The sequence below is a fragment of the Pan troglodytes genome, chromosome 5, assembly GCF_028858775.2.
Source record: "Pan troglodytes isolate AG18354 chromosome 5, NHGRI_mPanTro3-v2.0_pri, whole genome shotgun sequence".
NCBI classification, from domain to species: Eukaryota; Metazoa; Chordata; class Mammalia; order Primates; family Hominidae; genus Pan; species Pan troglodytes.
In genome coordinates this window covers 32,081,577-32,109,043 of record NC_072403.2, presented here as the reverse complement: position 1 = coordinate 32,109,043, position 27,467 = coordinate 32,081,577, and the positions used below count along the sequence as shown (strand labels likewise).

At 40.4% G+C, this 27,467-nt stretch overlaps 2 protein-coding genes across 4 annotated transcripts; one reads left to right on the top strand and one right to left on the bottom strand.

The window, feature by feature from the left end:
* Positions 1–1,391: 1,391 nt before the first annotated feature.
* Positions 1,392–16,196, bottom strand: H2AC6 (H2A clustered histone 6). Of its 2 annotated transcripts, XM_003311048.6 has the most exons (3): positions 15,620–16,196; positions 12,613–12,676; positions 1,392–2,295 (listed from the first exon to the last, which is right to left on the bottom strand). In XM_003311048.6, the coding sequence occupies exon 1, from the start codon at positions 16,134–16,136 to the stop codon at positions 15,744–15,746; it is 393 nt and encodes a 130-aa protein (XP_003311096.1). In that variant the 5' UTR covers positions 16,137–16,196; the 3' UTR covers positions 1,392–2,295; positions 12,613–12,676; positions 15,620–15,743. The 2 variants fall into 2 exon arrangements, with proteins under 2 accessions (XP_003311096.1, XP_003311095.1); XM_003311047.6 differs by lacking the exon at positions 12,613–12,676.
* On the top strand, positions 15,785–27,141 carry H2BC4 (H2B clustered histone 4). Of its 2 annotated transcripts, XR_010157592.1 has the most exons (3): positions 15,785–16,853; positions 18,336–18,526; positions 25,180–27,141. XR_010157592.1 is itself a non-coding variant. In XM_063812177.1 (2 exons), the coding sequence occupies exon 1, from the start codon at positions 16,464–16,466 to the stop codon at positions 16,842–16,844; it is 381 nt and encodes a 126-aa protein (XP_063668247.1). In that variant the 5' UTR covers positions 16,448–16,463; the 3' UTR covers positions 16,845–16,853; positions 25,180–27,141. The 2 variants fall into 2 exon arrangements, 1 of the variants encoding a protein (XP_063668247.1); XM_063812177.1 differs by lacking the exon at positions 18,336–18,526 and having other exon boundaries at positions 16,448–16,853.
* Positions 27,142–27,467: the final 326 nt, after the last annotated feature.

The window sequence follows — 27,467 nt, the reverse complement described above, 5'->3', positions numbered from 1 at the left end:
CTCCACCACCATTCAACATTCCATGTCTACCAGGCTGACTCTTCTAAAAGCTTCATGTAGCCATGGGGGCAAACTGCAACCAGACTCGGTTAGTACTTAGGTGTAAGAACCCCAATTACTTCAATTTCTGCAGGTGGAAGCCAGCAAATCTCTGACAGAAATCCCAACATCCTGTCCTGCTTTCACTTTTCCACATTTGAAAATGGACAGAAGACAGTCTTTATATAATCTTGCACATATTTGTCAGGTTTTACAAGGAATATAGTGTTTTCTCATCTGCCATCTCATGTGATAGTTTTTCATAACTGGGAGGTACTATTACCTTATTTTACAGAAGAGAAATTCTGAGATGGCAGGTAACTAATCCCATCAGACATTTGGTGAGTGGCAGAGCTGAAAAAAAATCACAAGTATTTTGGCTTCAGATTCCTGTGTCTTTCCAGAACACCTGAGTGTCTATGCAGGTGTGTGTGTGTATAGACACACAAAACCCACTTTTTATAGATTTATTGTATAGGCATTTTTGTTTTTTTTGAGACAGGGTCTCGCTCTGTTGCCCAGAGCTGGAGCGCATTGCTGCGATCATGGCTCACTGCAGCCTTGACCTCCAGGAATCAAACAATCCTCCCACCCTAGCCCTGGAGTAGCTGGGACCGGAAGTGCAGGCCCACCAAGCAGTTAAATTTTACATATTTTGTAGAGATGGGGTTTCTCCATGTTGTCCAGGCTGATCTCGAAATCCTGGGTTCAAGCCATCTGCCCAGCTTGGCTTCCCCAAATGCTAGGATTACTGGCCTAAGCCACAGTACCTGGGCAAGGTACTTCTTAAGAATAAATTGGGTGTTCCCTTCTTCCAACTCAGCCTATGATATTAAGGTGGCTCTCTTGCCAGCTCCTGAAAATTCGGGGCCAGAATTGAAATTTCCATACAGAGTAGGCCTCATGAATTCATCAGCCATTTCTCGGGTGACTACTATTTACCAGGCAGCGTCAGGCACCATGCTGGGACCTGGGAATACAGCAGTGGACCATACAGGCCCTTAGCCACCAATACACACAGATTTGTAAAAGTAACAGTCAGTCTTAAAACCAGACCTTGACTGCAGATGAAAAAGGAGGCAAAAGAGGGCAGGCAGGTCAGGAGGATGTGTTTCCTAATCATTATGCAAGGAAGAAAGGAAATGGCAATTTAACCAGGGAGGTGTCCTAGGCAGAAAATTAATGACACATGCTTTCCTCTCCCTTTGCGTTACCTTTTATTACCTCATGCCAGGCTGGAATTTGGGAAATCTGTTTCTATTACAATGTATACATTATACATTAAATAAGATTATGCACATTACAAATAAAATTATTTCAAAATTAAGAAATTACACATAGTTCAATTAAAATTAAATTTGAAAATAATTTTATTTGTGCTGTTCTTTAGAGCACCAAACAATTCATACACATGATCTTCATTCTCATAGCCACTTAAGGTAAGTATTACCTCCATTTTAGAGGTGAAGAAATTAAGGTTCAAAATAACTAATTTGGTGATGGCCACATAGTTTTTAAGAACCTTGAGTCTAGCCCAAGAGTGACTGGAATTTTCAGTTCACTTACCACCATTCCAGCAGAATAGCAGAGCAATTTCAATTTTGCAGTAAATCAGGGTTAATCATCCCAGAACTGTTTGATAGCAAAAGACTAAAACAACTCAAGTGCCTACCAACAGTGGACAGGTTACATAAAATATAATGCATTTGCATAATGCAGTACATGCAACTGTGTATAGGAAGCTCTGTATGTTCTCATAGGGAAAGTTCTCCAAGATAGATTGTTATGAAAAGGGCAAGTGCAGAAAAGTCTACACAGTCTGCTACCTGACAAGAATGAAAAAAGTGAAGAAAACACGTATCATTCATTATTGACTGATATCAGCAGGAATGAATACTGGGCAGATACACAAGAAAAAGAAAAGTGACCACCTGGGTAAGTTGAGGGATGGATTCTTTATATATATCTCTTTACTTCAAATAGTTTGAACCCTGTGAATGTAATACTTATTTAAAAAAATAAACACATTTTGTATTCAGAAGAACTTCCCCTCAATAATATTCTTTCTCTTCATTTTATCCTCCTTATCTCCCCACACATGATGTAGAATGTTTTTAATAAAACAATTTGCGGATGCAGAATCAATCAGTAATGTAGGAATCAGTAATGCCATCCATCCACTTATTCCTTAGAATTGGTAAGTTTGGCAGGCACTTAGGATCCTGGCATCTCTCTGAAATGAGAAGCTTTTGCAACCTAAGAGAGAGAGAAGAAAAAGTAAATATATCTGGAAACCACCTTCTTGGCCTTCCTTACACATACAGAAAAACTTACAGATCCTTTTCTTCATAATGAGTTAGTTCTTTACAGGTACCACAGCTCTTCTCAATTCCTCAAATAACTCCCTGTGGTGTAAAAGGACCTATCCAGACTAGACACTCCAGTTTTGCTCTTCAGATAGGGTTGCTAGATTTGGCACATTAAAAATACCAAATGTCCAGTTAAATCTGAATTTCAAATATATATATATATATATATATATATATATATATATATATATATATAAATGTATAGAATGTCTCATGTAATATTTGGGTGTGCAGTGAGGGGCATACTTAAGCAATTATTTGTTGCCTGTTTGAAATTCAAATATAATTGGGTGTCCTGTATTTTGTATGGTAAATTTATCCTCTGATTCCACTTGGAGGAAGCTAGTTAAGTGCACTTGAACTTATCAGCCCAAGGGCACAAAAAGTACCTATCCCAGTGCAATGCAATAGAATTTTCTGTGATGATAGACATGTTCTATGTCTGTGTATCCAATACAGTAGACACCAGCAACCTGAAATGTGGTGAGACTGAGGAAACTGAATTTTTGACTTAATTATTTAAATTTAAAATATCACATGTGGCTAATGGCTACTGTATCGGAGAGCAAAGCCCTAAAAAGAGTCATGTATCTCCCTTCAATTTAGCAACTGGGATTTAAGATCCAGTGATGGTTAAAATGATACATAACCCCGGGAATACACTCCTAAGTCTCTGTGGCTTAGATAGTGACTACTCCGTTTCTGCACAAACATGTTTTGCTGTCAACATAATCATTCTGGGTTTTTTTCCCTGTATTTACTGAAGATATATTATATGGAAAGGATGTGAAGGGTCAGGGTACAGGTAGATGTGAAGGTAAAGGGTACAAGGTAAGGTAAAATTCTCCAACAAACTTATCCTAGCAGGTAAGAGTGTTAACTGAATAATCTCAGCATTAGAATATAAAAGCTGGGGTCGGGCACAGTGGCTGAGGCCTGTTAATCCCAGCAATTTGGGAGGCCAAGGCAGGCGGATCACTTGAGGCCTGGTGTTGGAGACCAGCCTGGCCAACATCTGAAACTCCATCTTTACTAAAAATACAAAAACTAGCCAGGTGTGGCAGCATGCACCTGTAATCCTAGATACTTGGGAGGCTGAGGCAGGAGAATCGCTTGAACCCAGGAGGCAGAGGTTGCAGTGAGCTGAGATCGCACCACTGCATTCCAGCCTGGGCAACAGAGCTAGACTCTGTGAAGAAAGAAAGGAAGGGAGGGAGGGAGGAAGGAAGGAAGGAAAGAAGGAAGGAAAGAAGGAAGGAAGGAAGGAAGGAAAGAAGGAAGGAAAATAAAAGCTGGGAGGTTCCATTACCCCAAAGTAAACATTAAGTGGATGAAACAGCACAAATTTGATCACACACACCAGCTGTGTGACCATTTTCTTTCCATGATTTTAAGCAAACATCTATTAACCCTAGACCCAGAGCATATTAAAGAGAATTATTTTATGCATGATACCAGCTAGCAGAGAACAGGCCCTTAAAAGAATTAACAATCTAGACAACTTAGAATTATCAGTACACATGATGTCTGGAGAGGTCAGTGCAGAAACTGGGAAAACGGTAAGAGTGTGGAAAACAAATGGGGTGTAATTCAAAACTTCATAGTGTTCCTGGTAGCTGGGTAAGGTGAGTAGGTAATGTATTGACAATGATTTATAGATAGACATTTTTATAGAAATTCAGATAATTACACTCTGTGCAGTGAAACAGCTTTCTGGGCTAAAAAAATATCTATTCTCTGGTTTATTTACCAGATACTTGCGTTCCCACCAAGTGTCAGGCCCTCTGCTAGATGCTGGGATATAACAGCGAATGAATACATCAGGTCCCTACTTTGTGGAGCTAGGTTTAATGGAAAGAGGCAAACAACAAGGAATCTCATAAATAAAACTTCAAACTGCATTTGAAAGAATCTAAACAGGATGAGTGACAACATAATTTGAGGTGGGAAATGGAGAAAGCTTACTTTTTTCTCTCTTTATACTTTAAAAAAAATATACTTGCTCATTTAAACAGTTCACACAGAGATGTTTATAAAGGTTTACCTCTCCTCACCCCATTCTATTAGGTTGGTACAAAAGTAATTGCAGCTTTTGCCAGTGAAAGTAATGGTAAGAACCACAATTACTTTTGCACCAACTTAGTTTCAGCTCTCTGAGATAATTACTGTGGTATGTTTTCTTCCATACGGCTCTCTATTTACTCTCATCAGTTGTGTGTGTGATTTTGTTTCACCGGATTATTGTTTCAGGTAGCTGCATAACATTCCATAGTATAAATGGATGTCTCACTATGTCAACAGTATTCTTATTTTAGTTATTTAAATGTTTTACATGTATAATTAGGTTTTTTTCTTATTACAGTTTTGAGTAGTTTTTTTGTTTTGTTTTGAGATGGAGTCTCACTCTGTTGCCCAGGCTGGAGTGGTGCGATCTCGGCTCACTGTAACCTCTGCCTCTTGGGTTCAAGCTATTCTCCTGCCTCAGGCTACCGAGTAGCTGGGATTACAGGCATGTGCCACCATGCATGGCTAATCGTTGTATTTTTAGTAGAGATAGGTTTTAACCATGTTGGCCAGGCGGGTCTCAAACCCCTGACCTCAAGTGATTCACCCGCCTCAGCCTCCCAAAATGCTACGATTACAGGCATGAGCCACCGTACCTGACCTCTTGTGACAGTTTTGAAAGAGTCCTTACATATGTAACCTTACCTAGTGGGGCCTTTATTCTAGATTGTTGACACTCTCCCTTTCCAAATGTCTATTAATACAATTTAATAGACATTGTCAGGAAAAGTTATGAAAAACTATATGACAATGGCAATTCTTCCTCATCCTTTGCAGTCCTGAGTATACTGGCTTTAGCGGTTGTCTATTCATAGGTAAGAAATGGTATCCCAGGCTGGGCACAGTGGCTCATGCCTGTAATCCCAGCACTTTGGGAGCCTGAAGTGGGTGGATCATCTGAGGTCAGGAGTTCGACACCAGCCTGGCCAATATGGTGAAACCCCATCTCTACTAATAATACAAAAATTAGGCCAGGTGCAGTGGTTCACGCCTGTAATCACAGCACTTTGGGAGGCTGAGGCCGGCAGATCACGAGGTCAAGAGACCGAGACCATCCTGGCCAACCAACGTGGTAAAACCCCATCTCTAATAAAAATACAAAAGTTAGCTGAGCGTGGTACCAGTCGCCTGTAGTCCCAGCTACTCGGGAGGCTGAGGCAGGAGAATCGCTTGAACCCAGTGGGTGGAAGTTGCAGTGAGTTGAGATCATGCCACTATACTCCAGCCTGGGTACCTGAGCAAGACTCTGTCTCAAATAAAAAAAAAAAAAAAAAAGAAATGGTATGCCTTTGTTGTATTAATATGCATAATTTTGAATTACTAGGAAGGTTTTTTGTTTCTTGTTTTTCATATGTATTGGCCATATGAATTTAATACATGATATAAAACACCGTTTAATCATCTTTTATATTATGTTGTTTGCCTTTTTACTAACGTTTTGCAGTTTGTCCCTGTAAATTGAGGTTACTAACCCCGTATATATTTTGGAAATCCTTTATCCCAACTTATTGCTCTTTCTACAACTCTCTTTACATATATTCTGTCTTAAACCACTTTTGGACCTATCTAGTCTGTGTCCTTTCCTAGATGGCTTTTGTGTTTCCTCCTCACTTAGCAATGACACCCTCCCATCACCATTTCCAAACACACACACACACAAATGAGGTATATAAAGCGTCTCCTAAAATGTCATCTGATATTTGTTATTTCATATTCTCAGATTTTTAATCCATTTAGGTAGGTCTATTTTAGATAGCCTTGTCTGAAACAGAGCTGGGACCTGATGAGTGAAAATGAGCTCACCAGAAGAAAAATCAAACAGGCATTTCAGAGATTGAGGCCAAGAAGTTAAATGTCTTAAATGGGCAGAGCTTAGCTGCTTGATGTGAAAAGAGACCAGCGTGGCTGGAACAGCAAAGGAGAACAGCAGAAGAGGTGAACAGAGGCCAGAGATGGTCACTGAGTGGGCCCTTAAGTCATGGTAAGGAGTATGGAGAATGAATTATTGCATGTATTGAATATGTAGGTGACGTGACTCACAGATACTTTGGATTTGTAGAGATGAAGGAAATGTAGCAAGTGACGCTCTTAGAATGTTGCTTTGACTAAATGGTAGTGTCAGTTATTGAACTGGGGAGAACTGGAAGGGATAACAGGCTTAAGGAGCACGTTTATTCCTGTGTCTTGGAAGTGTTTAGGGTGAAAGACCTATTAGAGTTCTAAATGGAGATGTCAAGTGAAAATGTGGCTACACACATTTGCATTTCAGAAAAAATGTCAGGCTGGAGATGTAAAATTGGAAGTTTACTGCATATAGATAGTCTTTGGAACCGTAGTATTGATGAAGCCATTAATGAGACAGAACAAAGACTAGGGACCAGAGCCAAGATCCAAGTTTCTAAAATTTAGAGGATAGTACAGTCTGGTCATTTTTAGGTGAATACTTAATAACAGAACAATTTGCTGAAGTGTAAATTTAGAGCCCTACACTTTTAGCTCTGATTATTAACGAATACAAGAAAGAATGGATATGGTTATCTGCCTGGCGTCTGTGAAATAATTTAAGCCAGGAAGAGATCCTCACCAGAAACTGACTATGCTGGCAACTTGGATCTTAGACTTCCAGCCTGCAGAATTGTTAGAAAATAAATGTCTATCGTTTAAGCCACCAGTCTGTAGTATTTTGTTATGGCAGTCCAAGCTGACTAAGTTTTGGTACCCAGGCGTGGGATGCTGCAACAAATACCTAAACATGGGGAAGTGGCTTTGGAAATTGGTGATGGGTAAAGGCTGGAAGAGTTTGAGGTTCATACTAGAAAAAGCCAATTGTGAAGGGACTATTGAAAGAAATATGGACATTAAAGGCAATTCTGGCAAAGGCTCAGAAAGGAAGAGAGCTGGACAGAAAGCTTCCATTTTCATAGAAACTTAGATTTATAACAATCATGGATAGAATATTAAATATGCTGGTTAAAATATGGACTTTAGGCCAGGCGTGGTGGCTCACGCCTGTAATCTCAGCACTTTGGGAGGCCGAGGGCACAGATCACGAGGTCGGGAGTTTGAGACCAGCCTGGCCAATATGGCGAAACCCCGTCTCTACTAAAAATACAAAAATTAGCTGTGCATGGTGATGTGCTCCTGTGGTCCCAGCTACTCAGGAGGCTGAGGCTGAAGAATCGCTTAAACCCGGGGGGTGGAGGTTGCAGTGACCCAAGATCACACCACTGCACTCCAGCCTGGGATACAGAGCAGGACTCCACTCCCCCCGCCACACACACACACACAAAATATATATATATGGACATTAAAGTCAACTCTCGTGAGGTCTCAGATGAAAATGAGGGACAGGTTATTGGAAACTGTAGAAATCACCGTTCTTGTTACAATGTGTCAAGAACTTGGCTGAATTACGCTGTAGTGTTTACTGGAAAGAACTTATAAGCAGTAAAACTGGATATTTACCAGAAGAGATGTCTAAGCAAAGTATTGAAGGTGTGATTTAGGTCCTCCTTACTGCTTATAGTAAACTGTGAGAGGAAAGAGCCGAAATAAAGAAGGAATTTTTAAGCAAAACACAATCAGAACTTGGAGATTTGGGATAGATTTCTCAATCTATATTGTAAAAATTGAGAAAGCTTTTCTTGAAGAGGTATGGTTGAACAATGTTTTCTTTTTCTTTTTTTTCTTGGTTTTATTTTTATGTTTTTTGAGACAGGGTCTGGCTGTCATCCAGGCTGGAGTGCAGTGGCACAATCTCAGTTCAGTGCAACCTTTGCCTTCAGGCTCAAGCAATCCTCCCACCTCAGCCTCCTAAGTAGCTGGGACTACATGTATGCACCACCACACCCTGGCTAATTTTTTGTTGGTGTTTATAGAGATGGGGTTTTGACATGTTGCCTAGGCTGGTCTCTAACTCCTGAGCTCAAGTGATCTGCCCTCCTCAGTCTCCCAAAGTGTTGGGACTACAGGCGTGAAACACTGAGCCTAGCCTGAACAACCATTTGATAAAGAGATAATGGGTGTGACCCAAGGATTTAATCAGCCATCTCAGCAGAAGCCAGGAAGAGAGATGGGATTATTCCAGCAGAGACACTGCCAATTTAAACTAACGTAGGCAGAGAAAACAGAAAGGAACAAAGGAAGGTTGTCGACTTTTTGAATTCTATAGAACAGGATCATAGAGCTACCTGGCTGTCAATGTGTACTGTTCTTTAAGAAAAGGAAAGACTGACCCACCAAAGGCAACTTACAAAATCACTAGGGCTGACTCTTTTTTGTTTTTTCTTGAGGCAGTCTCACTGTCACCCAGGCTGTAGGGCAATGGTGTGATCTCAGCTCACTGCAATCTCCACCTCCCAGGTTCAAGGGATTCTCTTGCCTTAGACTCCCGAGTAGCTGGGATTACAGGCTCTAAATCTGTACCCTCCCGAGTAGCGCTCCTGCCACCACGCCCAGCTAATTTTTGTATTTTTAGTAGAGATGGGGTTTCACTATGTTGGCCAGGCTAGTCTGGAACTCCTGACCTCCAGTGATCCATTCTCATTGGCCTCCCAAAGTGCTGGGATTACAGGCAGGAGCGGCCAGAGCTGCCACTTTGATCTCAGACTCAGAGAGTACAGATGGGATAGGGTGGGGGTGGGAACATGTAGTCAAGGCTGACTCTACCTGTTTCAAAGATGCCCTGCAGAACTGTGTGGGAGTCTCTCACAGATGGCTGCCTGGGTGGGACCCCACCAAACTGAAAGACCGAGACTTCAGGCAGGGCAGATGGAGTAGGCCAACTACAGAGCCAGAGGTGACACTGAGACACCACTGGGCCTGGAAGTCAGGGCATCAAGCCAAAGAGGGTTTTTCTTAAGACCTAACAGAATTTGCCTTGCCAGGTTTTGGACTTGATTAGGACACATTACACCTTCCTTCTTTCCTATTTCTCCATTTTCTAATGGGAATGTCTATTATGCCTGTTTCACCATTGTACCTTAGAAGCATGTAACATTTCTGGTTTCACACGTTCAAAGCTGGAAAGGAATTTTGTCTCTGGATGAATCACACATTGAGCCTCACCCGTAACCTGATTTAGATGATTTTTTAGATGACACTTTGAACTTCAGAATTGATGCTAGAATGAGTTAAGACTTTCAGGAGGCTGTTGGGATGGAATAATTTTTTTTTTTTTTTTTGAGACGGAGTCTAGCTCTGTCGCCCAGGCTGGAGTGCAGTGGCGCCATCTTGGCTCACTGCAAGCTCTGCCTCCCGGGTTTATGCCATTCTCATGTCTCAGCCTCCAGAGTAGCTGGGACTACAGGCGCCCGCCACCACGCCTGGCTAATTTTTTTTTTATTTTAGTAGAGATGGGGTTTCACCGTGTTAGCCAGAATGGTCTCGATCTCTTGACCTTCTGATCCGCCTGCCTTGGCTTCCCAAAGTGCTGGGATTACAGGTGTGAGCCACCATGCCCGGCTGGGATGGAATAAATTTATCTTGTATGGGAGAAGGACATACATTTTGGCAGGTCAAGGACAGAATGTTATGGACTAAACTGTGTCCCCCAAAATTCATTTATTAAAACCCTAAACCCCAGTGTGACTGCATTTGGACATAGGGCCTTTAGGGGGTACATAAAACTAAAGATCACAGGATAGGGCCCTAATCCCATTGGGGCTGGTGTCCTTACAGAAGATGAGACACTTAGAGCTCTCTCTCCACGCAGGCACCAAGGAAACACCATACAAACACACAGTGAGATGGCAGCCATCTGTTAGCCAGGAACAGATTCTCACCATAAACTATGTTGGCACCTTGATCTTAAACTTCCAGGCTCCAAAACTGTGAGAAAATGAATTTCTGTTCCAAGCCTCTTAGATATGGAAAAAAAGATTCTGTTGTTTAAGCCATCCAGTCTCTGGTATTTTGTTATGGCAGCCTGAGTAGGCTAAGACAATGAAGGATGTGGTAAAACTTTACGTCCCAACCACATACCAAAGAGGCTGGAATTTAGCACGCTTTCTTCTTTCAACTGTAGGCAATGTGCACAAGTTCTAAATCCTAAGACATGTTGGCTCCTTTACTCTGCCCAAACTACAACTCAAACAAACAACTGTAATATAATAACATCCAATGAAGTTCTGACATTTCTTCAACATGAGTACAGTAATTCAATGCCAGAGAATTCATTTTATTTTGAAATCTACATGCCATATTCCAATTTCTGTTGAAGATGCAATGGTTATATTTATTCTTTTTAATATAGATTTATCAGACTGGGCGCGGTGGCTCATACCTGTAATCTTAGCATTTGAGAGGCTGAGGTGGGCATATCACCTGAGGTCAGGAGTTTGAGACCAGGCTGGCCAACATGGTGAAACCCTGTCTCTACTATAAATATAAAAATTAGCTGGGTGTGGTGGTGCATGCCTGTAGTCCCAGTTACTAGGGAGGCTGAGGTAGGAGAATTGCTTGAACCTGGGAGCAGGAGGTTGCAATGAGTGGAAATCGCACCAGTACACTCCAGCCTGGATGACAGAGCAAAATAATAAATAAATACATAAAATAGATTTATCAGTTTATCAATAATATAGTTTTCTTTTCTAGGTGTAAATATAGGTAATGACTGTCCTTTAGTACATTTTCTCATGATGCTCCTCTTACTTGGTTTGGTACAATATTAAGTATTGAAATAAAATAGAGAATCCTGTCGCTACACATGAACACTTATTCCATTTGCTCATCTCCAATATGCACGGGAAATTCTCAAATTGCTAATAATCTTGTAACACACATGCATTATATTCAACAGGAATATATAAATTTATAATTATAATTTAGGATCAACAGATGACAAACCTTTAGACGGTTTGTATTTAACCTTAAAATATAATTTTTTAAAAACTGGTTATAAAATTTCTAATACTTTCTTTTTTGTGACCTCAAGGGGAAAATATAATTCTTATAAAAGTTCAAATGATTTACAGAATACAAAAAGTGAATAGAGATGATGAATGAATTAAAGGAAAGGATATTGCTACATAGATTTGGAAATTTAAAAAGGGAAATTACGATTGTTGATTTTGTGTTAAACTAATCTGCTTTGTTCAGGATACCTTATGTACCAAAAAATGATTTTATCTCAGCCTCATATCTCAGTAAATTCCTGAGACAAACTTTTGTCCCTGGTGCCCAGGTGCCTTTGGTAATTGGGAGACCTCTAGGTTTAGCATCCTCATCCACTCGCCCCAATTTAAATAGTCCTCCCCAGGGCCATTCAGGCAAGGGAGATGAAAACTTGCTCAAGAGTTGGAATCCAATTGAAGCTACCGAAATTCATTGCTCAATAGATAATTTTCCCCAGAAGTAACTAGGGCTTTTGAATATAATAGTGGGCATTTCAAAGTAGAAGGTAAAGTATTTTGGAGATGAGGAGACAGGACAGAGCTACGAGGAATGTCCTTTGCTTAGGGACTAGGCTCTTGGCAGTACCTCTTAGGTAAGAACTGGTTAACTGGCACCTTCTGTGTTTCTCTGAAGCTCCCTTTGCTTAGGGACTAGGCTCTTAGCAGTACCTCTTAGGTAAGAACTGGTTAACTGACACTTCTATGTGTCTGAAGCTCCCAGAACAAACTGCCAATGAAATTTGGATTTTTGGAATATAGTTTCTTTTTTGTTGTTACTTTTTGTTTTGTTGTTTTTTTTTGAGAGTCTCACTCTGTCGCCCAGGCTGGAGTGCAGTGGTGTCATCTCCGCTCACTGCAACCTCCCCCTCCTATATTCAAGTGATTTTCTCTTGCCTCAGCCTCCCGAGTAGCTGGGACTACAGGCGTGCACTAGCATGCCCAGCTAATTTTTGTATTTTTTAGTAGAGATGGGGTTGGTTTTTTTTTGAGACGGAGTTTCACTTTGTCGCCCAGGCTGGAGTGCAGTGGCACGATCTTGGCTCACTACAACCTCCACCTCCTGGGGTTCAAGTGATTCTTCTGCCTCAGTCTCCTGAGTAGCTGGGACTACAGGCGCTGCTGGGACTACAGGCGCCTACAGGTGAACACCGCCACGCCTGACTAATTTGTGTAGTTTTATTAGAGACGGGGTTTCGCCATGTTGGCCAGGCTGGTCTCAAACTCCTGACCTCAGGTGATCTACCCACCTCAGCCTCCCCAAGTGCTGGGATTACAGATGTGAGACACCAGATCAGCCTCAGAAGACATTTTCTATTGGAAAGAGAAAACACTATTAGCAACCTATTAGTCTAATATTTAATACTTAATGTCTTCCTTAGTAATAAACCAACTCTCTACAACAAAGTGCTTCCTGGCTGCCTAGTCATTGATTCATTCAGTTCAACATTTTCTCAATGCCCAACAGCCAAGTGTCTCTTGTATGCCAAGTTCTATGCTATTATCAGTATTTGAATAAGAGGGGGGTCTACATCTTAAGTACTGCTTAAGATGAAAGCCTCTAGGTTAACAAACTTAACACAATGTATCATTCACTACTAAATAGACGGAATACAAAATCTTGTTATTGGAGCCCAGAGAGAAGAATTGAAATTCAAGTTTTCTCTCTCTCCTTTTCTCACTCACCACAATAAGTCAGTTGCACCAAGTCTTGTAGCTCTTTACTGAGCCATGTTTTCACGTGTCTCTTTGTTTTATTTGCCACACCCTAAATAAAAATTGTACTGGCTTTTTTTCCCTGGGTTTACAGTATTAATACATTGTCAAGATTTACCTCTTCGTGTAGATTCCCTGGGGAAAATTACCTTTCCTCCTTCCCTTAAATTCTTCAGGTTAGAAAGCCATTAGTAACATTCTGGTATGTGGACAAAGTTTACCCATTATGTATGGATGTTTTACTCTTTCTATTTTTCTGACAATAATCTCTTAAGGAGGTGTGGTTATAGAATAGTCAGCTGTTATAAGTACTGTTTTCCTGGCCTTAGAACTTAAGTTCTTTAAGCTGTTTCTTAGTTTGCTCATCTCAAAATTCGGAATAAGGATAAAACCTATCTCTTAGATTGTTGGATTAAATGAATTAACATACTGGAAGCTCATGAAATGTGCCTGGCACACAGTAGTGCCTAATAAACCATCTCTCTTATTCAGCCTGTTTTCTGATTTCAGAATCTACACTTGCTGAGCCAGGTTCTTTTCATTTCAAGGTGAGCAAAAGCATACAAGGAAGAGATGGAGGTAGGAAGAGATTAAGCCCTAGGCCAAGGTCACACACCGATTGGGAGCTGGAATCAAAGGCAATTTGGCCTGTGAATAAAAAGGATTCCAAGGCCCATAAGGCAATTCTAACCTTAGGATCGAAATTCTCGGACATACAGGAAATGCTGGGGGGGAAAATCCGGTCTTCTCAGCCCAAGAGCCATGTGAAACCAGACCTTCAGATCTGATGATTCTCAGCCCAGCTGCCCATTAGAATCGTTGTAATTTAAAAATACCCTCGGAAAATTCTAATATGTGGCTATCAAAGGTGACCATTTGCTTTTATGCCACTTTGTTTTCACCCAAATGGGACATCCAACCCTTTTCCTTTGAGGGTAGTTGTAGGGAAAGGAGGGGGTGGAGGGAGGGAAGAGCGGAAAAGGCTGGATCCGCCCCGAGCCGGTGTCAGTATCTGGGAAGTGGGAGGCGCGTCAGCAGTAAACAGCTTCTGCTAGGATTATTATCTCCTGCCACACACTCGGATTTGAAGGCTCCAAACGAAACAATGCAAAACGCTTCAGTGGAGTTCCAGAAGCGTTAGACTAAACGACTGGGTCTGTTTGGCCAGTCTGAGCAGCTGGGCGCAGATGCGTAGGCAAGACTTAGCCCGCCTAGACTTTTCTGCCCACTTAATTCCGATCAAAGCAGAAACCGGCCGGGCGCGGTGGCTCATGCCTGTAATCCCAGCACTTTGGTAGGCAGAGGCTGGCGGATCACCTGAGGTCAAGAGTTCGAGACCAGCCCGGCTAACCTGGTGAAACTCCGTTTCTACTGGTGGCGGGCGCTTGTAATCCCATCTACTAGGGAGGCTGAGGCCGGAGAGTCCTCTGAACCCGGGAGGCGGAGTTTGTATGCAGTGAGCCGAGATCGCGCCACTGCATTCCAGCTTGGGCAACAGGAGCAAAACTCCGTTTCAAAAAAGCAAGCAAGCAAACAAAAAAATGCAGAAACCGAGATCCGGAAGAAAACCTCGGCGAGATTCACAGAATCCAGGAAAATAGGTCTCTAGAAATTTGTCCATGGTCCCAGATCTCCATTTCTTGTGGATGGGGCAGCTGTTACCAGATCCCTAGAAGCAAAGGTTTTTTTGGGGGACCGTGTCTCACTGTTGCCCAGGCTGGAGGGCAGTGGCACGATCTCGGCTTACTACAACCTCCGCCTCCCAGGCTCAAGCGACTCTCCTGCGTCAGCTTCAAGAGTAGCTGGGATTACAAGGTATGTGCCACCACGCCCGACTTATTTTATTTATTATTTTTATTTAGTAGAGAGGTGTTTCACCATGTTGGCCAGGTTAGTGTCGAAGTCGTGACCTCAGGTGATCAGCCCCCTCGGCCTCCCAAAGTGGTACGATTAGAGGGGTGAGCAGAAAGCAAAGGTTTTTGAGTGGCCACAGGCCCCACTCTATTTCCTTTTCTGCCTGTAATGGCAACCTAGACGCTTGAGCTTCTTAAAATACAAGAGTAAGTTGCATGTCAGGCACCGTTCTACATTAGGGACATTAGTCTGTTTTTTACAGACACCTTTCAACTCCTTGGTTAACTTTTAGGTAATATACTCTGCACTTTAGCAGGAATGGAACCTGTAACTCTCACAGAATTAGGAAAGTGAGGCTGCCTACAGCCTAAATTGAGAAAAAAATAGACGGGGGACTAGTCGGAGGACCAAACAAGGTTACCAACACGTTAGAGTTTTGCCTTCAATTTACATTTTTAAAGTAATCACAAGGAAGTTTTTAGATCACGAGGCATCCCTGCATGTAAACTGTTAGGCACTAACTATGGTCGATCTTACAAAGCATTAACTAGAATATTTCCTTAGAGTATGATAGTACGTAACTGACCTACTATTACATACAAACAGACCAACCTTTAGTAACAGAGCTCCCCAAAAACCGAAAAGCAGTAATACGCTTTGCTCAAGGTTGGCATAAAATTAACTTACCTTAGTACCTTTTTTCCTTCTACCTACAAGCAGTGAGGTTAGCTCTTCCTTTGAAACGGTAGGGGGGCTCTGAAAAGAGCCTTTGGGTTTGATAGCGTTTCCGGGAGCTCAGATGCCTGTCAAATCACTTGCCCTTGGCCTTGTGGTGACTCTCGGTCTTCTTAGGCAGAAGCACGGCCTGGATGTTAGGAAGGACGCCGCCCTGAGCAATGGTCACCCGGCCTAGCAGTTTGTTGAGCTCCTCGTCGTTGCGGATGGCCAGCTGCAAGTGGCGCGGGATGATGCGAGTCTTCTTGTTGTCGCGAGCCGCGTTGCCGGCCAGCTCCAGGATCTCGGCGGTCAGGTACTCTAACACCGCCGCCAGGTACACCGGCGCGCCTGCCCCAACCCGCTCTGCGTAGTTGCCTTTGCGGAGCAGGCGGTGCACTCGGCCCACCGGGAACTGGAGACCAGCGCGAGAAGAGCGGGATTTCGCTTTGGCGCGAGCTTTGCCTCCCTGCTTACCACGTCCAGACATTGCAATCAGACAAAATTACCAAAACCAGCGGCCTAAGCTCACGAGAAAACAAACAAAATCAAGAAATATGTAAAACATGGCTGCTTTTATAGGTAGTTCCTGGGGAGTAAATCCGACTTTTTGATTGGTCGGTAGCAAATGCTAGTCAGATAGCCAATAGAAAAGCTGTACTTTCATACCTCATTTGCATAGCTCTGCCCACGGATGACAACTCTGCAGTTTGTCTTCCAATTAACTAAGAGGTACTCTCCATCCCTCATTAGCATAAAAGCCCTATAAGTAGCAGAAATCTGCTCTTTACTTTCGACACATTTCTGGTGTTTTAAGATGCCTGAGCCAGCCAAGTCTGCTCCCGCCCCGAAGAAGGGCTCCAAGAAGGCGGTGACCAAAGCGCAGAAGAAAGATGGCAAGAAGCGCAAGCGCAGCCGCAAGGAGAGTTACTCTGTGTACGTGTACAAGGTGCTGAAGCAGGTCCATCCCGACACTGGCATCTCTTCTAAGGCCATGGGCATCATGAATTCTTTCGTTAACGACATATTTGAGCGCATCGCGGGCGAGGCTTCCCGCCTGGCGCATTACAACAAGCGCTCGACCATCACCTCCAGGGAGATCCAGACGGCCGTGCGCCTGCTGCTTCCCGGAGAGCTGGCCAAGCACGCTGTGTCGGAGGGCACCAAGGCGGTCACCAAGTACACCAGCTCCAAGTAAACATTCCAAGTAAGCGTCTTAACACCTAACCCCAAAGGCTCTTTTAAGAGCCACCCACATACCCACTAAACGAGCTGTGGCCAGACGCCAAATTTTATTTGGCGGCGGAGGGGTATTAGAATGTAGGGACTGGAGAGGGGTGGGGACAAATGTTGCAGCTTAGAGAGGGACAAAGGGTCCTGAACCCGAAAGAAGCCAGCCATTAAAAATGGGTTTGGGGTCAATTCGTTGTGCTTAAATTTAAAATGGAGACAAGCGGCCATTTTGCTAACTCGGCGTTCCCGGAAATAACCTCAAGCTCGCTTAGGTTTCAGACCCAGCTGTCTGTCCCTGTCTACGTCGCCAGGATCAACGGTTGCCGTAATGTCATAATTTCGCCACCAGCTTCTAGCCAATAGGCTGTCCTGTCATTTTAAATATTAACCAATCGTGGGAAAGCTGTTTTGAGACTCTGATTTACATAGCGGACCGGAGTGGGAACCTGGGCAGTAACTGCCTAAGGAAGGACACCCCCTCTGTTTTAGTGGCGCACACCTTCGTAGTATACTGAAGGGTGTGTCTCCTGGGTTTCCAACTGCCCCGGTAATAGTCTTTTAACCTAATATGCGTCAGTTTTGATAACAACACTAAGGCAGTACAGAACTAAAGATGTAAGCACTGCGCCAGATGTTGCTTCATACATCTTATTCTATTCAACTGGTTTATTCAAGATTCAAATCAAATCAAATTTTGCTTGAATCCCAGTGCTCAGTCAGCCATAAATGGTGTGTTGCCTGATTGAAACTTAAAATCTCCGTAGGGGGCTTGTAACATGCAGAAAAGTTTGAAAGTTGCTTTAGGAGAAGCCAACTCTTAACTGCTGGGTAAATTGACAAGCCTTCGAACACTGAACTGAAGGCCAGTAAGGACTAGGCGCTGGGTGGGAGAATGAAGAGGAGACGCCATTAAACTTAGCACATACACTGTGTCTCCTAGAGGACCCTCCCTTCCTAGACAACTGCAGGCCGCTTTGTGGCCTGGGAAATTCCACATTCCCTTAAGTATTTTACTCATGGTCTTTTCCACGTAAAGATTTTAAGATGAAGGGTTAGACGTAGTCTACCTATCTTTTTATTCAAGTCTTGAACACGTTTTTAGCACCTAGAAGTTTGCTTTCTCCATTAAAAACCGGGAATATACAATAAATTTAGTGTTAAAGCAGATTTTTACAAACTTAAATACCATGTAATTTAGGTTACAGTTATTTAACATAAGGACTGTGTGATTTTAAATCTGCAATTTCTTTCACACCTGGGAAATAAACTAAGGCCCGTCTTTGGTGCCAGACAAGGCCTTATACTTGAACACTGCTGTGCAATCACAGGCTGCCTTGCCTAGATAACTTATCTGAGAAATTCTGATGAGAAATGAAATTTCCAGAGTCCCTCACAAGTAAATTTATTTTTTCTTTTCTTTTTTTTTTTGAGACGAAGTTTCTCTCTTGTTTCCCAGGCTGGAGTGCAATGGCGCGATCTTGGCTCACAGCAACCTCCGCCTCCCGGGTTCAAGCCATTCTCCTGCCTCAGCCTCCGGAGTAGCTGGGATTACAGGCATGCGCCACGACACCCTGGCTAATTTTGTATTTTCAGTAGAGACGAGGTTTCTCCATGTCGGTCAGGCTGGTCTCGAACTCCGGACATCAGGTGATCTGCCCGCCTTGGCCTCCCAAAGTCCTGGGATTACAGGCTTGAGCCACCGCGCCGGGCCTAAATGGTTTTTTTTTTCTATGCCTCTAATGGACCTGGTCACTTATTCCCATTCAGACTGACCACTCTCCTACCTGCCAACTAACTAATCAGTGTAACCAAAATCTGCAAACAAAATTCAGTATTCTTTCCCCGCCTTTTCCCCTTTCTCTTACATAAATTATGTTTTTGCCTGTGTTAGTTGAAATAATTCTATTGCTTGTTCTCTGTTCTGTACAAGTACCCAGTAAGCAAATTATTAACTTCTTGGTCATTTATTTCTGATTTTTCCACCAAGACAGTGTTTATGTGAGTCATACAATAAGAACCAACAGAAATGTGTGTCTTGGAAACAGCTTGTCTATCCCTGGACGCTTTGAGTTTTCTGTTCACTTTCCTTTGGCTTTTGCATGCTAAAAGTTTATCGTCCGCGTTTGTTTCTTGTTTTGGTTATTCTAATTGGACTTGGCTGATTGGTTGCATATTGGTGGCAGTAGTAGAATTTGAATTCTGGTTTTCTGGTCACATCATTAAGTGATTAGTCAGTGGAGAGGACAGGAAATCTGGTTTATTTATTAACCTTTTTTGGGGGTGTTTTTGTTTGAAGATGTTGATATTCTCTGTGAGGACACAGGGTTAGAGTTGGTGTTTTTCTTTCTGACTTTACATGGGATTTGATGTTTTGTGCTTGTATGCCTCTTTCCACCTTCCAAAACTTGTCTTTTTTGAGTCCAAATAGTTGTCGATATCTGCAAAACCAGTATTCCTGTGTTAAGATGATATGAATATAAAATGGCTGCCCTGTTATAACTTTTGACTTTAAGAAAGTGTTAGGACTAACAGGAGACAAAAAGGAAATCAAGGAAACCGAATGTCTGGTCTCAATAACTGCTATGCCAGAGGCTCTACAGCTTATTATTAATTTTAGTAATTTCACATTATTGCCCCTTCACGTTCTTTAAGTAAGGTTAGAGGACAGAAGAAACATAATGTTGTTACAAATTGGACTATTGAGTCAGGGAAAAAAAAGAGTGCTTTCAATATCTGAATAAAACAAAGATTTAATATTTTCTAAACCTTAACGAGTTTATTGTAAGGGATGTGATGCTGGAAACTAGGAAACTAGAATTTTCTTCTAAACTGAGAATCAGAATTATTCATATTCTCATCAGTGGTGCCACCTGAGGGACTTCTGATCTTAATTACATCCTTTTATTTCTTTAACTGATCAACATGCCAAATAGATAACCTATGGCTCTGTTTTTACCCACTTTAAATTCTGTTCTATTAGCACGGTTAGCTTTCCTAATTGGCAATAAGATTGAGACTATCTTTTTTTTTTTTTGAGACAGAATTTTGCTCTGTGGCCCAGGCTGGGGTGCAGTGGCACAATCTCGGCTCACTGCAACCTCTGCCTCCAGGGTTCTAGCAATTCTCCTGCCTCAGCCTCCCCAGTAGCTGGGATTACAGGTGCACCACCACGCCTGGCTAATTTGTGCATTTTTAGTAGAGATGGGGTTTTGCCATGTTGGCCAAACTGGTCTCGAACTCAGGTGATCCACCTCGGCCTCCCAAAGTGATGAGATTACAGGCGTGAGCCACCGTGCCCAGAAAAGACTATCTTATTTTATGAATTTAAATAATTGTGAAATTATCCACTTAAGGGAATTAATAAATTATAATGTAATCTTAAATTTCAGTTGGCTTACATAAAGACTTAAAATACATCAATTTAAATAAAAACTCATTTGTCTAAAAAAAAATCAAAAATTTTCCTTGTGCTTTAAATGTGCTACCTCTTTAAGTTCTAATTAAGAGAAAAAAAGTTTAACTGTGAGTTTCATTAGTGGTCTTAGTTAACAGCTTAAAGTATTTTGTAAAAAAAATACTTCACAATTTTTAAATAACTTAAAAATATTAATACCTCTTTTATTAGGTTTTTTTAATAGGGAAAATATATAATACATCTAATCAAGATTATTTTTTGGACAAATTGGCTTAATAATTTCATTTTAAAAATGGCTTCTTTATTCTTATACTGTAAAAATAATGTTAGCAGAATATTATAGTATACACAAGTTTAGGGTTCATATTCTAAAAAACAAAAACAAAAGCTAATTTAACTTGCATTTACTAAATTTCTTCCACTAGTTGTACTGGTTACATGAGTTAACATCACTTTATTTATTATTCTAAAATTGTAAATTATTCATTGAACCAAATTAAATGATAATAGATAATGTCATTTTTAAAAATGGAATTAAATTTTATGTTACTAATTATAAGGATTCTATGTGTGAGCTTAAGTACTGAGTTCACAGTGTATGATAACTTTAAGAATTTAGGTGAATATTATTAAATTGAGTAAATTAATGCTCAATCTTTGGATACCTGGACAATTTCTAAATTGGAGGGTACAAAATACAAATCACAAGAAACAGTGTAGTTTTATGCAAATAACATTTTTACACAGTTTAGAATAACCATTGATAAACAGATAAGAGAACATATGATTGCCTTAGAATAGATACTGTTGCTTTCGCCACTTTAGGTTTGTAAATCACGTACTGTATACGTGTGGGCGTAGAGGACCATGCAGGTTTTGGATGACTGCCTCTGTTTTTGTCATGCCTATGCGGGAACACAATTGCCTGCTTTGTTTAAGGGCTATGGTTAATCCAAACAGCTCTGACTCTATCAAGTACTATAGCTACAGAGAAACACAAGTAAGCATTCAAGATAATGACTACCTTGAGCCTTTACTTATTTAAAAAGTTGTTACTGTTTGTTAATGTGGTACATTCAATTTACTATGGATTGTCACTCTAAAATAAGACTTCAATCTTTTTCTAATTTTTATATAGCCATGATTTATATTCATATCTTAATGTAATAACCAGTCTTCTCTGACAACATTATAACAATGCTGGAACCTCCATTTTCAGTACTTCAAACAACAAATACTGCTTTTATACTTCCGAGCAGATGGATATGTGCTTCCCAGTGTAAACACATTTGGAATCTCACTGAGAAATACACTATCACTAAAAATACAGTTCTGAGATTCATTAAAAGACCTCCAGAATTCTGGAAGTAGGAAGTTTCCTCTTCAAAGTCTACAGAGGAAGATGAGGTCTGAAATAGACAGCTTCTTCCTTCTTTTACCTGTGGTATTATTCTGTTTTGTCCTTTTCTCCATTATCTGTCTCCAGTGATGAAATTTTGATCTGGCCCTCCCAAGTATTAAAAAACAAGCAAATAAACAAATCTCAGTTATATTTTACTAAGATATTGGCATGCTAACTTTTTGCAGGTTTGTAACAAGGACCTTTATAACTTGACTAAAAGTTCCTAAATAAGAATATTTACTAGAAAATTTATTTCTGCCTGTGGCCCACATTTGAGTCAAAATAATCAATTAGGAAAAATGAACTTGTTTAACTAAAGTTGACCAAACTGATCTTTGAGACCTATTCATCTAAGACAAGCCAATTAAATTCTTGGAGACAATTTGTACTTTAAGGAATTCTTATAATATTTGTAATTACCCTCATAACTTTTTTTTTGCCCTACTTCTGTGCTTCTCTAATATGCAGATTATTAAATGTTGTTACAAAGCCATTGTCAAAAAAACAAAAAACTAAACAAACTCACATGGTTAGACTTGTTCCTTTATGAGATATTTTTACCAAAAATGGAGGAGTTGAAAAACTCTGGTGCCAGAGATCGTGAAGACATGGCCTACCTAACATGGAAATGTTGGTTGTCAGTGGAAAATACTACACAGAGATAGCCATAGTGCTGCACAGCCAATCTTAAGTGTTTCTAGAGAATCACTAATTGTTTTCTTTTAACATTCTTGGTTTATACAAGAAGAGAGTATCCATACTAAACTCTTTTCTACTGAAAATAATGTGCAAACATAACATCCTATTCCTAGACAGTTTGTAGTTTTTTTCTCCCATTTCTATTTTATAAATCATCTTTTTAAAATACTTTGTTGAGTGAGATCAGTCCATTGCTTGATATACCTTGAGCACAAGTAAATAGTATGCCAAAAATTAAATGTCTTTCAGTCACAGTTTGACAAACTCAACTACCCTGAGCCTATAGAGTGGTAATAATTGCCCTACTCATAAAGATGGGGTGAAGATTAAATGAAATAGCACCTATAGAACACTAGTTCCAGACGTGGTATCATGCTAGTAAAATGGCTGCACAGCACTGCTCAGTGATGACAAAAAGTGAAGCCTCTGGAGACAGACTCCAAGTTTGACTCCCAGATCACCACATATAAGATGTGGGAGTCTGAGGCAGGTCATTTAATCTCTCTGTGCATTAGTATCCTTCTCTATACCTTTGCGGTGATGGTAATAGCACCTACCTTCTAGAAGTATGTGAAGATTAAAGATCCTTAATGCATATAAACCACTGTGTTTACTGCTGTTTGACAAATTTTATTTATAACCATCTTTACGCTCCTAAAAGGACTTGAAGCAGCTTATGACTGAAGACTTTGGTAGGAGTTGGCCTTCTATAAATTATAAGAATTTCATAAATTATTTGATATGAAAATGCCAGTTGATCATAATATGTTTACCGGGGTCCAACAGGTTGAGAAAAAATACACTTTTTTTCCCTGAATATATGAAATTAGCTCTCTAGGCATATTCCTAAGGACTTAAAGAATGATAACTATCATTTCTCTTAAATCTTCCAGATTTGGAAGGATATATATATTCAGCACATTGACAGACAATCCCAGTAGTCCTAAATTAAAAGACATTAAAAATTAGTGAAACTTTTCCTACCTTTAGCCTGTGTAATCCTGGATGACCAAGCATAAAATTAAATTGAGTAGAGTATACCACTGTAACATTTCCTGAAAGGTATTCTAGGCTCTGAGTAATTTCTTTGGGGTCTGAAGATCAGTTTGACATATCCTCAAGTATCATGAGTTCATTATAATTAAGAAAAAGGGAGTAAATCTGGAGAATGAGCCACTTTCTTACTACTCCTTGACCTCAGTTCTTTTTTTCAGAGACAGGGTCTCACTTTGTTGCCCAGGCTGCCAGGCTGGAGTGTAGTGGTGCAATCGCATCTCATTGTAACCTCCACCTTCTGGGCTGAAGCCATCCTCCTGCCTCAGCATCCTGAGTATCTGGAACCACAGCAGGTGCACACCACCATGCCAAGCTAATTTTTTAAAAAGTTTTTTGTAGAGATGGGGTCTTACTATGTTGCCCAGGCTGGTCTCAAACTCTTGGGCTTAAGTGATCCTCCTGCCTCAGCCTCCCAAATTGTTGGGATTACTAGCATGAGTCACTGTACCCCGCCCCACTTCAGTTCTGAGGAGGAAAAAATATGTAATAATAATGGGACTTTGGTTTGCTGATTTAAAGATTCATGTAACCTTATCATCCAATGTGCAATTTGTAGAATAATTAATAGAGACATCTGCTCTCATGTTTCTACAGTTGCTCATGCCTTGATAGTAGATCTCCTTGCTGCTGGCTCAGAAGGGTAAAAGAGCAGAAATGATGGGGCTTCTCTCATTCTATGAGGAAATAGACCTATGTAGAGGAGGCTACCTGTGTTAAAACCTTATCCTCATCACTTAAAATTCTAGGCTTATTCTCTGACCATATCAAGTTTTCAAATGGTAAAAGAATTGGATTCAAGAGAAATATGAATAAACTTTTGTTTTCACTTTTCTCCCTCCTCTCCCCCAATTCTCCCTTCCTTTATTTTCTTGTCCTTGGTTTTCTTTTCACTTTTTTGTCTACTATTATTGGCCCAAACTCAGCTGTAGGCTAGAACAAAAAAAAAATTGAAAATTAAAATATGCCCCTTTTGTTGTTAGACTTGCTTAAACAATTGGGGTAATGAACCTTGGACACTAGATTTTAACACACACATTTGAGCTTCAGTGCACTGAAATAAATATATTTTTAACAATTAAAAAATAAAATTGCATGTTTAAAAAATCTGCAGAGAACAATACACGTTCTGAGATCTTGAATGGAAGGAAAACTGCTAGCCTCAAGAGTGGATCAAAGATGCTCAGCAGGCAACAGAGTAAGAGCATGTTGGAGGGTTTAGAGAGAGTGCTCAGGGTTCTAGGCTCTAAAAATCAGACAGTCCCCACGGCCTGGCCTTCATCGCTGTATCTTCTTTATGAAAAACACTAAGTCTTTTTCCTCGCTGGATAAATTTTTATCCTTCAAGTTTAGATCAAATGGAACTTTAGGACACTGACTAGGTTACATTCATCTTTTAAGAGCGTACAGACATTCAAGGGCTAGAGGATGTGGGTTTACTGCACAGGCTCATTATCCAACAGCTGTGCTACCTGGGAAACTTAACCTCTCTGTGCCTTAATTTCCTCATCTATAACGCAGGGAGAATGACAGTAGGTATCTCATAAGGTTGTTGGAACAACTAAATGCATTGGTATCTATTGTGTAAAGTGCTTAAAACACTGCCTGGCACAGAGCAAACATCCAGTGAACTTTAGCCATCATCATTATCATTGTTCTCAGAGTCAAATACAATATCTCATATCTGATAAATTACAGAAGTGAATCAATCACTCTCTCTCTTTTCTCCAGGGGGAGACAACAGCTTTTAGACATATCTTTTCCAACAGTCGTCACTGCTGGACACTGTTTCATCTTGCAAATAAACCAATGAAAATGAGTGATCCTAGAAGAAGATAAATGGAGGTATTTTGAACAATCAAAGAAGGACAAATGAACACCTGGCTGAGAAAAATTAGCTCTTTTTTTCTATGCATAAAACTATTAAAATATTCTTCATAGAAGTTTATGACACGGGAAACATAAAGACAAAATTAAAATAACTCCTAGTATCTCCTATTCTTTTTATATGTATATCATATATACTCATTCATATATACATATATCTCACATCATGTATCATATATAAAATAAATTTAGGTGTCATGATATATATTTAGATAAATATACTTAGAAACTTTTTTATGGATGTATAATTTATGGATGTATTGATAATTATGTATTTGTTATTGACTACTTCAATTGATTCCCATTTTTATGCATTACATTATAGATTATATAGCTCACACATCTTTGTACATAAATCTTTGTTCAAATATTATTTCCTAAGGATAGACTTCATGAAGTGGAAATACTAAATCAAAAGTGAAAAACATTTTCTAAGGTTCTTAACATATACATTGCCAAATTGCTATTCAGGATCATACCAATTTATAATCCCAACATAATATGGAAATTCCTGTTTTATAGCACTCATATTTACAATAAATTTTAAAAATCATTGTTAACCTAATAGTCCCTCAAAAGAAAAAAAAATTGAAATTACATTATTTTAATGACTCTATTAGTGAGGGTCATTCTTCCCATGTTTCTTGTTAGCCATGACCCTATAAGAAATAAACTGCACTGCAAAATGATAAACATGATATCAATCATTACACGGGAAGGCACTATATAAAGAATAATACCTTAGGTTAAGGCCACATAAATATTTATCAGGTGCCTTTTCTGCGGAGGACTCTGAAGGGATACTAAACTGCATTTAGCTGCATGCAACTGAAACTACTTTTACCTACATTGTCTCTTATAAACATTATAACTACTCTTTGAGAAAGTGTTTACTATGGACTGAATTGTCTCCCCATCCCCCCAAATTCATATATTGAAGCCATAAACCCCAATATGACTCTATTCCTAGACAGGACTTACAAGAGGTAATTAAGGTTAAATGAGGTCATTAGGATGGGTTCCTAACTGGATAGGATTGGTGGCCTTATAAGAAGAGGAAGATTCTGCACTTGGTCTTCCAAATTAAATAATTTATTTAAAAGAAAAAAAAAAAGAGGAAGAGAGGGAGCTCTGCACATATACTGAGGAAAGGCTATGTGAGCTCTCACAGTGAGAAGGTAGCACTCTACAAGCCAGCAAGAGAGCCCTCACCAGAATCCAGCCATGCTATACCCTGCTCTGAGACTTCCAGCCTCCAGAACTGTGATAAAATTTTGTTGTTTAAACCACACAATCTATGGTATTTTGTTATGGCAGCCCAAGCCAACAAAGACAGCATCATTGCTGTCACTTACAGACAAGAAAACTAAGACTAGGAGAGAGAAAAGTTAAACTTGTCCAAGGTCACAAAAGCCAGAAACAAGTGAGGTGAGAAGTTGACCTTGTTCTCCTCAATCCAAGGCCAGGACTCCTCCACTCCACATGTAGATAGCCACCTCACAGTCAACAGCCAAATGTCCACACCCCAGAGTCAGCATTAGACCAAGATGTCTTACCAGGAGACAAATGCCTCATCTTGAATAAATATGTTCTAACAACTTACCCATGTAAAACATTGAATCTCATGAAAAACAAAAATGCAAAGTATGTAGAAAACTATGTTTACCACTTAACTGACAGTGATACAAAGCTTAATGATATCCTTATAATCTTGGAGGGGTTTGTATATGTGGTGAAACAGGTGCTCATGCACTGCTGATAGACTGTAAATTGGTCCTAGAGAGAAAAATAAACTGGAAGGAGATATGCTGTATGTTTACTTTTTTCATGGAAACATATGATATATCTGGAAATTCGATTGACCATGCATCTGTTTCTTCAATGGGTATGCACAGTTGAGCTGTTCCCATGCACCAGGCACTGTAATGGGACAACTGCACATGACAGTCAAAAATCTCAGTCTCATGAAGTCGACATGCTCATGGAGAGGTGCCACCCACTAAACTAATATTTGTATATCAATTATGGATACATTGGGCCACATTTTACAGAAATTCACTTACAGTGGGTTACCAGAAGGGATTTTTTTTCTTGATTGGCAAGAAGGCTAGGCTGTTTTGTTGGGGGCTGGC

What these genes read in the sequence shown, in the direction of transcription:
- H2AC6 (XM_003311048.6), bottom strand. Translation starts at nt 16,136, where the DNA reads ATGTCTGGACGTGGTAAGCAGGGAGGCAAAGCTCGCGCCAAAGCGAAA.
- H2BC4 (XM_063812177.1), top strand. Translation starts at nt 16,464, where the DNA reads ATGCCTGAGCCAGCCAAGTCTGCTCCCGCCCCGAAGAAGGGCTCCAAG.